This window comes from Diabrotica undecimpunctata, chromosome 6 (assembly GCF_040954645.1).
Source record: "Diabrotica undecimpunctata isolate CICGRU chromosome 6, icDiaUnde3, whole genome shotgun sequence".
NCBI classification, from domain to species: Eukaryota; Metazoa; Arthropoda; class Insecta; order Coleoptera; family Chrysomelidae; genus Diabrotica; species Diabrotica undecimpunctata.
This window is the reverse complement of record NC_092808.1, coordinates 129,709,438-129,723,477: the sequence shown is the minus strand read 5'-3', so window position 1 is coordinate 129,723,477 and position 14,040 is coordinate 129,709,438. Positions and strand designations below refer to the sequence as shown.

The window sequence follows — 14,040 nt, the reverse complement described above, 5'->3', positions numbered from 1 at the left end:
TTCTATCTTTTTTAATTCCCAGAATACCTTGGAAATCTGTTCGACATACAGGAACAATTAGGCTCTCACTTCTATTCAATTTGTAGGATAAAATACAAGATTTTGGTTTATTTTTCTTGGCCGTTCGTTTCCTTTGTCTTACCGGGATATGTGAGTCAATGTGGCGTAAAATGAACATGTCTTGTTCCCTTTTATCCTTATTTTGATAAAAAGCTGAATGAAAGTCTCTTACATCGTTCATGGACAGATGAGATGTACATTGAAATGGTTGATATGGCTTTCCCTTATGGCCGCAAGTGGGGTACAAAGGTAATGTTTTGGCAGCATACCTAAAAATAATTATTTCATCACAAATAATGTACTAATTTATTGTAATATTATAGGTTATACATTGCACGTTTTGCCTTGTCTCTTCTTGTTTCGACCTTCGCTCTTTTTCGAGCCTTTGTCACATCACACTGTTTTACATTAATAAACTGTCCAACAGTATTTAAAGTTGCCAATGAATCCAACGTTGTCAACCGAAATCAGGTGGCGAGTAAAATACTACGCGTCTATTGGCGTATTGGAAGTGTCGGCTTTTGCATTTAAAACGAGAATGGACCTGTCGGTATTTGCATCTAAGGTACATTTTTGGGAGCCTATAATTATCGGATAGGTATGTCGGGATTTGCTTGATAAATGTATTATGGACTTGTAGGTTTCTTCTTCTTCTTCTAATGGCGCTACAACCGTTTGTGAGTCTTGGCCTGCTTAACAATGTTCTTCCATTCTGCCCTGTCGGATACTTTCCTTCGCCACTGCCTGATGTTCATGGTTTTAAGATCCCTCTCTACGTCGTCTATCCATCTTTTACGGGGCCTTCCTATTGTTCTGTTTCCTTGGGGCTTCCATCTCTGGACTACTTTTACACCTCGATTATCTGGCATTCTTTCTAAGTGACCAAGCCACTTGTAGGTTTATGTATTTCAAATTCTTATATCTAATAAAAAAGGTTTTGAAAAAATTGTGGACTTGTCGGGTTTTAAATCTAGGCGACTGATATAACAAACTATAATAAATCATTATTGGCAAATAATCATGGGCGAAGCTTAAGAATAGACAAGGTAGACATTGTCTACCCAAATAAAAAAATCCCCAGCATATTTTTAGAAATGTCTTTAAAAATAATTAATATTAGCCAAATATACTAAAAGCCTTCACTCTATTATTACAGAAAAATTAAAACTAAACTGAACAAATTCTAAACCTAGGACGAAAAATCTTTAGCGATTGGCACCTATTCTATAAAGACAATACCATATTTGTCTATTAAACGCAGGGATTTCTCACAGTCCGACCGAGTCCGACATATACCGACGATGGCCAAATTTATGTCCCGAAGAGACAGTTTCTGATTTGTCTAGCACAACGGACCAAATTAAATCGTTGATATGTATCGCGCGGGTTTTCAACAATACTTATTTGATTTATTGGAGAATGCTTTAATGCTATGACGACGACTTGTGAAAATCTTATTTAATTTTTTTCACTCGTCTCAGACAGTTGATTTAAGGGCGTTCAATAGATCTATTTTCTTTTTTAAATAGTTTATCATGGATTCAGTTGATTTCGACCCCGTCGTGTTTTTAAAAGAGAATTTGTTTTCGGCGGTTTTTTTTTAAGGTTAAAATACGTTTATTGACGTTTCAATTTCCACTTCGGAAATCGTTCTCAAAATACAAACATTAGTAAATTAAACAAATTTTGTTTTTGTTACTTTATATATAATATCAAATTAAGCTTATCACAAAAAGATGGAAAAACAACAAGACATTTCAATCATAAATGGTGCGAGAAGTTTACATGGCTTTGCGGGAGCGAAACTGAAAATAAATTATATTGTTTTCCTTGTCTGTTATTTTGAGACGATTCATCTTGGACTAGAAGTGGCATAGACACTATAAAAAATTTTGTGGACAAAGCTAGCAAACACGCTACCTCAAAGAAACATATTTCCTCGCATAAAATGTTCCATTTGTTGGGAAAAGTTCGAATAGATCATGCAATTGACCATGGAAAAAAAATTGATGCTCAACGTCACAACGAGCGTGTTGTTAAAAATCGCAAAATTGTCGGTCGTTTAATATATGTAGTTCGTTTTTTGGCTTGTCGAGAATTAGCTTTTCGAGGACATGATGAAACTGGTACTTCAAAAAATAAAGGTTAGTAGAAGTTATTAAATTTTAATCACATTACTATTGCGAAAATATATTTTATTATAAAATACTCTAACTCTAGAATTTTCATAAACTATAAATTTGGTATATTTGTAGGAAATTATTTGGAACTGTTAGATCTACTTGCTCTGGAAGAATCTAATATGCGTGATCACTTAGAAGCCAGTAACATTTTTAAAGGCACATCCAGCGAAATTCAAAATCAGTTGATAGAATCGGTGGAATATATTATCCGACAGAAAATTTTTAAAGAATTGCAAGAAGCGGACTTTATATCTGTTCAGGCGGATGAAACAACTGATGTATCCTGATGATGTATAGTATAGCTTTGACGGGGTTTTCAATTTGTGTTAGTATCGAATTTATTGCTACTAAGAACAAAGTTGTGCTTAAGTTTGATCCTTGTGGTATACCATTTTGTTGAATTTTTGTTTGAGAATATGTTCCGTCAACTCGAACTTGAAATTGTCTGTTTTTAAGAAAATTTGAAATGTATTTTAACATGTTACCCCTTATTAACCAGTTGCTGAGTGTTTTAATGATTGAATATTTCCAAACTGTATCATATGCTTTGCTCATATCAAAAAATATTCCAACACAGTGCTGTTTTATTGCAAATACTTCGTGTATTTCCGATTCTAAGTCAACAAGGTTGTCTAAAGTTGAGCGATGTTTTCGGAAACCACATTGTTCTGGAATGATTAAGTTGTTTGATTCTAAATACCACATAAGCCTATTGTTTATTATCTTATCTAATATTTTACTTGTGCTACATGTGAGTGATATTGGTCGATGTGTTTGTGGATCTGATTTTGGTTTAGTTGGTTTTAGAATAGGTATTGTTACGTAAAAATATGAGTCATAGTTTTAACCTGTAAACATGTTTTTATTCACATGTTTATGTTTTAGATTTTACGAGAGGCTTCTATTTACCTGAAGGGACCTTCCAGAAAAACGGTCGAACCGATGTGAAAATACCCGTTTGCCTTTACCGTTATAATTTCGCCGCTAGTCGAGAAGGCTGCCGATGGTTCTAGCTAACGGCACTGGCATATATTAACAGGACATTTTATTTGGAAGGGACAGTTAAATCTGAAGACTCGCGCCCGCGATTTTAATTGTACCGTTCGTATAAAATAAATTATGTATTATTGAGTAGTTAAATAAATTAATATAAGTTATCGTGCTTTTTAATAAATTAAAATAAGAACCTTTTAATAAAGACATTATAAACTGAATAAAGACAACAGTTAAATAAATATCATTTCAGTATTATGATTGAATTTTTCCATGATTTAGGAAACACGTTTCTGGATAGGATTATATTGTAGATTTTGAGTAGATGTTCTTTAGATTGAGGGCCTAAATTTTTAAAAAATATAAACGGTATATTGTCGGGTCCAGGACAAGTGTTCTTACAGTTTTAAAATACACTTTCTAATTCTTCCTCTGTTATTGGTATATTTAGATCGTTATTGTTTTGATCGTAATAATCTATAGGGTTTTTTTCTTCTTTTATTTTGATATTTAAGAAATTGGAAGTATAATTTAAGTTACTTGATTTATATTCATAAGTAGATGCTAGTATATTGGATATTTCTTCTGTGCTTTTATAAATAATGTTAATTAAAGTTAAAAAGTTAAATGATTTATGGGGTTTGGATCTAGACATTTTGTTGACTTTTTTCCATATAGTTGTTATAGGAGTTAAACTATGTATTGCTGAAGTTTATTTTTTGTTTTAAAAAATGTATCCATGTTTTTGTTGTGTTTACTTGTTTATGAAAATAAAATATTTAAAAAATATTCTGTTTTATTTTCCTCACTCCTAAAATAAGGATTACTCCTTTAAAATTGTCTACCCAAAATTTTTCATCAAGCTTCGCCACTGCAAATAATGAAAATTTATATGATACAATTTCTTGACAACCCTGAGCCTGTTTTGATGATATTTACTGAAAAGTAGATAACACTTTTAACACATATTTTGACAACAAATTGACAGTGACAATTAAACATATGTTTTTGACCCCCTCTACCCGACCTTTCTAAAGTAGTGTTGCCATTCTATTTTCCTTCTCCCAACATGAAAATTTATTACAAATAAAATATTTTCCTTTAATTGTTTTAGTGGGGAATAACAGTTAATTTAATAGCCGATTAACATCTTAGTCAAGATCGAGGCAAACCGTTTCAGATTACTTTTCATTAACAACAGCTGTAAGAACCTTGAACCAAATTGAAAATATTTTGATAAAGGAAAAGAAACAGTACCCACACCACTTTTACGAAAATACCGATAAAACTAGTGCTTTAATGTATGCAAATGCAAATATCCATTAGGTTGAGTATTACCTAGTGCGACTCGAGGAATATCTAATCTATTGTCGTTATTTTAATCAAACGTGTGAGGTTAAGGTTCAGTGTTTGATCTGTTTTTTAATTTTTCCAGTGTTACGTGACAAAGCGTCGGGACACCATGGAAGGCGGTAAGAACTGGCTATTTATTATTTCAACTAAATGTTGCTATAGTTACATTCATAAGATTAATAACCTATGCATAAAATTAAATTTTTGATGTAGAATATTGACAAATCATGCAAGGAAAAGTCCATAGCTATAGTTTGTTATTTAAACAACTGTGATTTAGTATTTCCCAAAGAATACACTTTAGACTACAAAATTTTGTAGTTTAATACATTAAATTTATCAATGCCTTACAAAATGGGTCAATAATGGGTTTTATTATTAACTCCTATGAAGTCTTGTATAATTCTTAATAATCTCGGATATGTTCACAATATCTCTAATAGCCTGTATAACTTCCAGCAAATTTTTTTAAAGAAAACTTTTGAAAAATCTTCGTAAAAATTATCTAATGAAACTGAAACCAAAAATAGCCATGTAGTTATATTATGTTATTATAATTGATTCAATACAGTGATGTTGTGATCATCACATGGATTAAAAAAAATATTTTAGTGTTAATTTTTCATGTGTCTGTTAACAAATATTTTTAAAACAAAAATGGAGCTACAATAAATGTTGGTCTAATATGCCAGGTCCTTTTACATGGTATTTGGCTAAAGGGTATAATTCATTGATTTTTTCGATGTTATCTGTCATAATGCTGTTAACTGTTCTTACTTAGTTAGTTGTAATGTTAACCATTAAACAGAATGTTAGTTTACAAAGATAGGAAGTGGCAAAAGCAAAAGTAATAAAAAAGGGTTACCAGCTGATGTCCGTTTGAAGAGGTTTACTCTCCGGACCCTGGAACTCACGTGAGACATGGTTATGTGTTGCCTGAGGTTAAATCTAATAAAGTATTAAACATCACTCACTTTTAAACAACAACATGAACATTTTTTACTAACTTCATTTTTTGTAAAGGGTTGCACCCTAATATTTTGGTGGCTCAGGCATGTTAACCTGCTTTTTAACCTGATGATGGAATTATTATTCCGAAAACGTTTGTGTTTTTTGATGTAGCCCTTTTAAGGGTTTTTAAATACACTCGCGATCATAAAATCCGGGTCATCTTGAAAATTTCAAGTTTCTTAAATATTTTTGCCTCTGGCACAGTAGTAACCTTTTTTGGCTAATGTATTTTTTATTTGTCATCAATGTTTGTTTTAAAAGAAAAAAAATGGTTTTTTATTGTTTTTATTGAAAAAACAGAAAACAAATCAAATTGCTGCTAAAACAGACATACGAAAAAAAAATGGAAAATACAGAACGTGGAAAAAAATCAGTGAAATTTCAATGACTAATATCGTGTTTTGCCTCCTCATGCTCTAATAACCTCTTGCAGACGACGGGGCATACTCTCAATTTTTCTCCGTATTACATGTTGTGGTATGTTATTCCACTCTCTCACTAACAGATACTTAAGCTCCTGTGTGTTGTTAGGAGAAGGTGTATGGGTTTGAATACGTTTTTTTCAAATCATCCCAGAGATGTTCAAAAATGTTGTGCAAAAATGATCAGAAACATGCATTAGTTTGTATTTGTGTTATTATTATTTACGATAAAGCTCGTTAAAAATGAAATATCAGTGATTTTCAAGATTACCCGGATTTTATGATCGCGAGTGTATATATCTACATACAAAGATTAAACAGTTAATGATATTCTTTTCTCTCCATCCAGAGGATGTCAATGTTTGTAAAATAAATTTTCATTTTATCCATGTTGTGAGCAGCCAAATGGATAAGAGTTTCTTTCATCTTTGTTAGCTGATTAGCTAGTTGTGTGGACTTATATAAAAAGGAATTTAGTATCTACTTATGAACACTGTTAGATTGACTGTTTAGTTCTAGAAACTAATTGATTCGTATCTCTTTCAAATTATACAAGCTTGTTACTATATAAGGACTTTGAGAAACTGCCAATATTTATTGGTCCATTATAATTTCTTTATCAATCTTCTGTATACAAGAGAAAGATAGATTCATAATTTTAGAAGGAATCCTTTGATATCATCTTTGCCATTAGAATATTTACTTTTCTCCCTCGAAGACCTTTATTTCAAATATTTAAAAATGCTCATTTTAACAGCAACACAGGATTATAAAAATAATTCAAACTAACTCATTGACTTTCGATAGCCAATTGACCTCATTATGATAAAGAAGATTTAAATGGATGTTTTCAAAAATGATTATAAATAAGTGATTCGTTACCTTTAATTTATAGCGAATATTTTGCCTACCACCTAGGGTATTACTATAGGGGGCTGAAAATTGGGGACAGAAATTACTGGAGTGGAGATAGGGTAAGCAAAACAAACCAGAACATTTGTGAACAGCTCCTCAGGGTTTTTTGCAGAGCTGTTCCATAGATAAGTGAATGAAACAGGGGACTGAATGGGGTAACTACAAAAATGAAGTAAAAAGGGGTACTTACATGGGTCTCCTGGACAAACACAAAACAAGAAGGTTCTTAAGCTATTTAAAGTAAGGACGCTGCTTAGAAGAATCTTCCTGCTGGGTGGAAGAAAAGCTTTACTTTCCTAAAAAATACAAAAAGGGGTTAGAAACTTTTTATCAAAACATTATGTTATTATTGGTTTACAAACTCTAGAAGTTGGAGATACTATAAGAACTACAATTGTTAATGGCGACATTTTGTAGCAGAAATAAATTATTACAAATGAAAAATATCTTTTTAAAAGGAACTATGCATAGAGGTTAACCTTTTCATTTTAAAACAAAACAAAACAAGATCTTAATTTATGATTAGGTATGTACCAACTGCCAAAAAATAGTGCTAACTGTCATATGTCAATATTAAATCTTAAAACTTTTGAAAATAATTAATATGACAGCTTAGCCACTCCCTAACATTTATAATTTTACTTACTACAATTTCTTAACTTGTTATGAAAGCAATTATTTATGGAAAATATCTATTTTTACTCTAAAAGTTCAACAAAAAAATTACCTGAATTGCACTAAATGTTATTTTTTTCCTTTAAAAGTTCTGGGGTTGAAACTGGAGACTCAAATTCACTGCAACACAAACAAATGCACTGCGAAAATAGTTTGGAATGATCTGGGAGAAATAAAATGAGTGTGGAAGCTGGGCACTGGGACGCAAACTTTGAAACTTGGCTTCTTAAAAACTTAAACGCAATGGAACCATGTGGGTATCCTTCATAGTTGTTGGAAACGCCGTTTTACAAATCTCTCAGATGAGAGACGACACGAAACAAAACAGTGATTACTCTTGCAAAAACTTTACATTCGAGTATAACTCACTTTTTTACAACAAATTTGCCTATTCCTCCAGACTACCCTCGCCGCGTCTCGTCTCTTTGAAATCTCTCTTAAACCTAAATTCACATCAACCTGCTATATACTTCCAAACTTCACTATTTCCAATAACAAAAAAAAAAACAATAAGGAAAAACCTTTTCGAATCAGATGAAAATTTGGACTAACACCGAAACCAATGCCTTAGGCAGCGGCCTCACTGAGAGTGATGTAATTATCTTTAAAATTCATTCGCCCAACTCGGTATAAACAAAACATGGGAATATTTGTTTTTTTGACATGCAAAATATCCTAAAGTGGCTCTCGATCAAAGAATACTGAAGAAATACACATCTGTGATATATAAACAAACTCAAAATGTGTTTATTATCAACTCCAGTTATTCAAAAGGATTGAAAATACTTTTGCGGTGTTTTAATACATACAAGGTGATTTAAAACGCTACAAATTGAGTTCACAACTTTGATTATCTCTTTAAATCAGCATCACCTTGAATGACGGAGATGCACTTGTTATTGAAGAAAACGATGTATCCATGCAAAATTCGGAATTATAAATTTCAATCTCCTAATAAGCCTGCTTTTATTGCCAGTTATATCTTTAGTGCCATAGCTATAAATGGCACAGGCCATACATATGTTGACCAGAGTAGTGTTTGCAGAAAGTGCTTTGTAAAATAAATACAGTTTCATAGGTTTTTGTATATTGTTACTAATAAATACTCTACTCTATATCCAAGATTCTGCATTTGACAGTATTATGAGATTATATCTGCCTCTGCTGACCATATGTTCCTCCTGCTTACTTAAAATAATTTACACTATACCTATCGCTGCACATAAAATTTAATCCTTTTTACATTTCATGTGTGAGTACTAATACTAAAAAAAAGATTAATACATCACTGGCCAATTATCCTATCAGATATGTTCAGTAAGTTTCTAGCCATTTGTTCTTCACTTTGGACTTACTTAATCATAATTTAAGCACATTTCATGTTTTACATTTGTCTGTTGCAAGACTGATCGTTTGGCTTATTGCAAGCACATTGTTTCTATCTAGGAGGATACAAATTGCCATTTATTTGTTGTTTTCCCCCAACTTGTCACTAGATGTGAACTGTGCTAGTTTTATGTAAATTATATATCGCTCCTTAAATACAAAAGCACCACAAGTCAAAATAAGCAAATTGTACAGGAGAGGCATTTACAAAAATAATTTAGATTACTTTATGATTTTTGTATAAACTATGTGTATTAGGTAGATTTTTTTGGTATAAAAAGATGCGTAATTAAATAGCCTATATCAATAAAGCAATCTTAACCATAGCTCGAATGGACTGTCGAAAAAATGCAAATAAGTTAGTTTTGTATATAGACTTTGTCGTCGAGAACATTAAAATTTTAAAAATTAAACCACCATAATTAGGAAAATTTGAGTTTTATTTTCGGTTGTCAACCTTACAAAATGTCAATTTATTAAAAAAAAGGCACATACTAACTTACTACATACTAAACTTGCTAAGGGAAAACAAATAATTGTTAATTTTATCATGAGATCATCAATTAAGTCTTTAATAAGTCTTAAAACTACATTGAGCGTAATGCTCGTAAAGGATAAAAAAAACTTAACGAAAACATTAAAAATCAGTTAACAACAGTAACTTGTGCACTAATTTAGAGATTATCATAAAAAGATTCATAAAATTTTGGCACTACGTTTTTTTGGATTAGCTTTAGAATGCCTTGCTTCTTTGCTTCAGGAACTGTAAGCTTTTCAGTGTAAAGTTGGTTTAGAGTAAAATTATTATCAGGCACTGCCGTTGACTTCGTGCGGCGTGTTCTCAACGTAGATACCGACCTGAACTCTTCCTCTTCGTAGGAACTTTTAAAGAAAAATATGCCATTGCTTACTTTATCCGCCTTCAGAATCTTTATATCGGTCCATTTGAATTTATTGCCATCATCATCTATATTGTAGTTTCCTGTACACAGAGGTTTGAGGTCAAAAAAATTCTCATGTGTCAGTTCTTCAACAGTATAAGGCTTTCCAGTTTTCTTTGCTGTTTTAATCAGAGTGATATACTGGTCTGGAACGTAAATTGGAGATGATTTCAATGCTCTCGTAATGTTACGTTGGATGACAGAATGAACAGAGTCTCCTTCGTTTTGGGTGTGCCCTTTTATTAGGAACTTATGAGTAATACTCTTGATGTTTGGCAATTCTTGAGTTGCGTATTGGTACATTGCCAGCATGAATTTTTTCTTTTGTTGGCCACAGCAATTATCGCTATAGAAAGTGACATCACAAGGTTCCGTGACATTGTCATTCAATTTTCTAAGATACATTAGAACACAGGAGCCAATTTCATTAATACCTCGGGCTCCTTCTCCCTCGTGCCATACAAAACAAATTGTGTCCTTTGTACCGAGCTCGGTTACTGTGAAATTAAGTAGATTTAATTTAGACGTATAATAGAAGCTCGACACATCACCCCGTGGACAAGGCATCACCGCTTGGAGGTCGTACACAGCCACTACGAAGGTATTACTCACAAGCTCTTTATCTCTATCTTTTTCAGCTCTAGCGAGAGTCTTTTGCTTCAGGTGCTCGTCGTAAGTTTCTTGTATTAACGATTTATCTTCAGCGTTTTGGTAAGCCATGCAATCTTCGCATTGATCCTTCTTGGGCTGCCAGAAAGATAAGTTAAAATCATGTATAAATATGTTGTAGTATACTTGATATGAAACGTGTGGTCTACCTTCAGATTCACATTTGTCTACGTAATGTCGATGTAGTGCCGCGACTGTTAACCCGCCCTCAATATACTCCCGAGTCGATCGCGACCTACAGTAATGACTTTCTATGCGGGGTATTGAATTGATGTGTGCTTTGACACCATCGGTCAGCTCTGAGTCTAGTGTCTTATGGTTGTTATGTTTTACCCTGTTATCTTTAAGGTGCACACCAGTTTCGGACTGTTTTTTGACAACGGTTCTGATCATAGTGTCTGAGATTGCAAGGGTATTCATGAAGAATACTTTACATACCCGAGTTTTTTTATTATTCCGAGTCAGATAAAATGACTGATTGTAATTTTTGCGACTGCTACCTTCACGAACGTATCTATATTTTGGTTCTACCTTGGTCATGTGATCGTGAATAAACTGTCGTTGGATTTCCAGATCACCGCACTCCCAGAACCTTTCAAAGATGTGTTTTCTTTCTTCAAACGTAAACTCTGTAGAACATTTAAATTTACATTTATCGAAACATACAGGACCCATTTTTTTGGCATCATAAACTTTCTTAGACTTGGACATAGAAGTATAGGACATACCTTTGTTTTTCAATAGCTTGCTCTGGTTTCGTTTCCATAAAAGCGGTTCTGCTTTTCTTTTACGACACCTACTGCGCGATTCATCATCAACACTAGGAGACTGCTTACCGATGCTAGATGGGTGCTCGTCAACGCTAGGTGGCTGATCGTCAACTCCGGGTGATGGTGAATTAATATTAAGTAACTTCTGGTTATCCACGGCTGATTGCGGAAAGTCTTGAATGCCAGGTAACTGTGCTTGTGGTTGTTGTTCTTCATCGGAATCTGACTGGGCTTTGCGGTTTTCAGAAAATGGATCTTCATACGTAGGATCTTTGACACTATCATCGGATGAGAAATCTTTTAGGTTATTTGTAGAACTGGAGCTACTTGAAGAACTAGAACTGGAACTGCTCGAAGAGCTAGAAGATTCACCAGAGGAAGAATCACTGTCTGAGTCTGTTTCTTTAATGACTAAAGATGGTTTATTGAATATTCTGTGATTTGGAGGCGTTGCTTGAATATCTTCGTTATTTTCAACGGAGTTCAGAATATCTAAAGATAACTGACCGTCCGGTAGAGAGCTAATGCCATTAGCATCATATTCATGATAAATAATATTGTCAGTCTGAATGTCAATTGAATCCAGTTCACTAGGTCGTATTGTTGAAGAAGATTGCTGTTCATCTCGAGGGTCATTTATTGGTGGTATCATGTCCAAAATACGGCTGGTTGAGCGAAATTTTAAAGTTTCATCGGTTAAGATGCATTTTATGCAAAAAAATCAGTTTTGATATTTTTTGGAATGTGTGACTTTTGTATTTAAGGAGCGAGTGAATTAATTATGAATTTTAGTTATATATGTTTATCGAAAGGACATTTTTCTCGGGTATGTGTGTGTGTGTGTGTGATTTGAAACATATTGCATGTAGTGGTATAAACTTATTATCTATTAATTAAAAATTGGTGGCTACAGTGGCGTTTGCAGCATTTTTACTATTCTAGAGAGTCACAAGATTTGTTGACTTAAGAAATGGTCAAAATGATTGCAAAACACTGCTTTAGAATATAGGCTAACTTTTTAATGACTCATCAAGTGAGCCACATTTTCTATGTCTGAAAAATTTTGGGGGTTGTTGAAAAAATAAACCCTAGATTAGTTCCCAAATTGTTCACAAAAAATATAATTTCAGATATCAATCTCACACTTGAAACTTAATTATAATAAGCAAGTCACTGCTCTTGTTATAAAATAAAATGTCAACAGGTTCTGTTAATATATCTATATTATTTCCGTTTTTCAATTTGATATCTCTATTGACTACAGACTATAGAATTACACCATTTCTCAGCTGTTTATTAAGAACAATTTTTATGAGTAGAAAGGACCCAGCACTTTTCTTATGTAAAAGTAATTTCAGTTAAATTGGCTTAAACTTTGGTCATGCTGATCAAAAGTTATTAGTGCGCAAAGATTCACACATCAATTGTTTCTGAGCTACAGAGGTTCAAAGTGTCAGCTTAAGTCTGTTTGAGTAATACATATTTATAAAAGCGCTCCTTGATAGACCCATTGGTCAGAGAAGAGGAAGACCCAAAACAAGGTTCCTTAACATCGATGAAGAGATAAAAAATATGAGAATACATGCTTGGCGGAGGAAGATGATGGATAGGAAAGAGTGGAGAGAAGTTCTTGAGGAGGCTAGGACCCACACAGGGTTGTAAAGCCAGAATGATGATGAGATTTGTAAAATATACAAAGTTTTAGTAAATACGTGTAACTAACTTCAGGGATTGATTTTGCATGGAAAATAATGACAGTTACAAACTAACGATTTATGTCTTGCACTGAAACTGATATTGCGCATTTTTTGGCTACAAATAGAATTTTATATTCATCATTGGCAGGTAATCATTCAATTTACTTAAAAAAAAAATTGATCAGAAATTAAAAAAAATATTTTTTCAAATAAAAATCAATTTTGAATTCTTTATTTAATTTTTGTCAAAAAATCTTTCTTCTTTTTTTTCATATGAGGCGCCGTTTTTATGCAAAAAATATAACATCTCAGCAATGAAAAAGGCTTGCAGGGGCCATCTTGGCAGCATATTTTATTGCTAATTAATTATTGTTGATTGGTACACTGATCAATTCCTAAAACCTACCCCATCATGTAATAATGATACTTAAAAAAAATCACACTTCTTGATTCAGCCAAGTTTCATTTAAATAGTACACTTTTCGCCCTTCACGACGATACTCTCGGATTTTTTGTAAGTAATGTCTCCGCTACAAGATAATTTCATCTTTTTCTACAAGGACATGTTTTTGTTTCTTTTCTTATATTTGATGTTCATTTGCCCTAATGTGCGCAATAAAACACGTCGTGATTTTTTGAGTATTGAATCATCGGAATTTATTTCGACTTGCGCTTTCTTTAAGGTTGGGATTTCGTTCCGAAAAAAGAAAGCGTGGAATTTCCTCCGAATAGTCATCTTCAAGCTGGATGCGTTTTCTACCTCTGGTTTCAATGTTTTCAAGAAATACATTATCCGATTTGCCAAATGCATGACTCACGATGGACGAGCAAAATTACACATTGGAGGCCAATGTGTACTACCCACCGTACTACCACCCATCATGTAATAATGATACTTAAAAAAAAATCACACTTCTTGATTCAGCCAAGTTTCATTTAGATAGTACACTTTTCGCCCTTCAAGA

At 33.0% G+C, this 14,040-nt stretch overlaps 1 protein-coding gene across 1 annotated transcript in view; it reads left to right on the top strand.

Annotated features, from left to right (window-relative positions):
- Positions 1-4,269: 4,269 nt before the first annotated feature.
- LOC140443894 (cytoplasmic aconitate hydratase-like) overlaps positions 4,270-14,040 on the top strand; it is a 90,787-nt gene continuing 81,016 nt past the window's right edge. Inside the window, exon 1 of the mRNA XM_072535400.1 lies at positions 4,270-4,708. Coding sequence (XP_072391501.1) covers positions 4,699-4,708 — 10 coding nt within the window. The 5' untranslated portion in view covers positions 4,270-4,698. The remainder of the gene's footprint in view (positions 4,709-14,040) is intronic.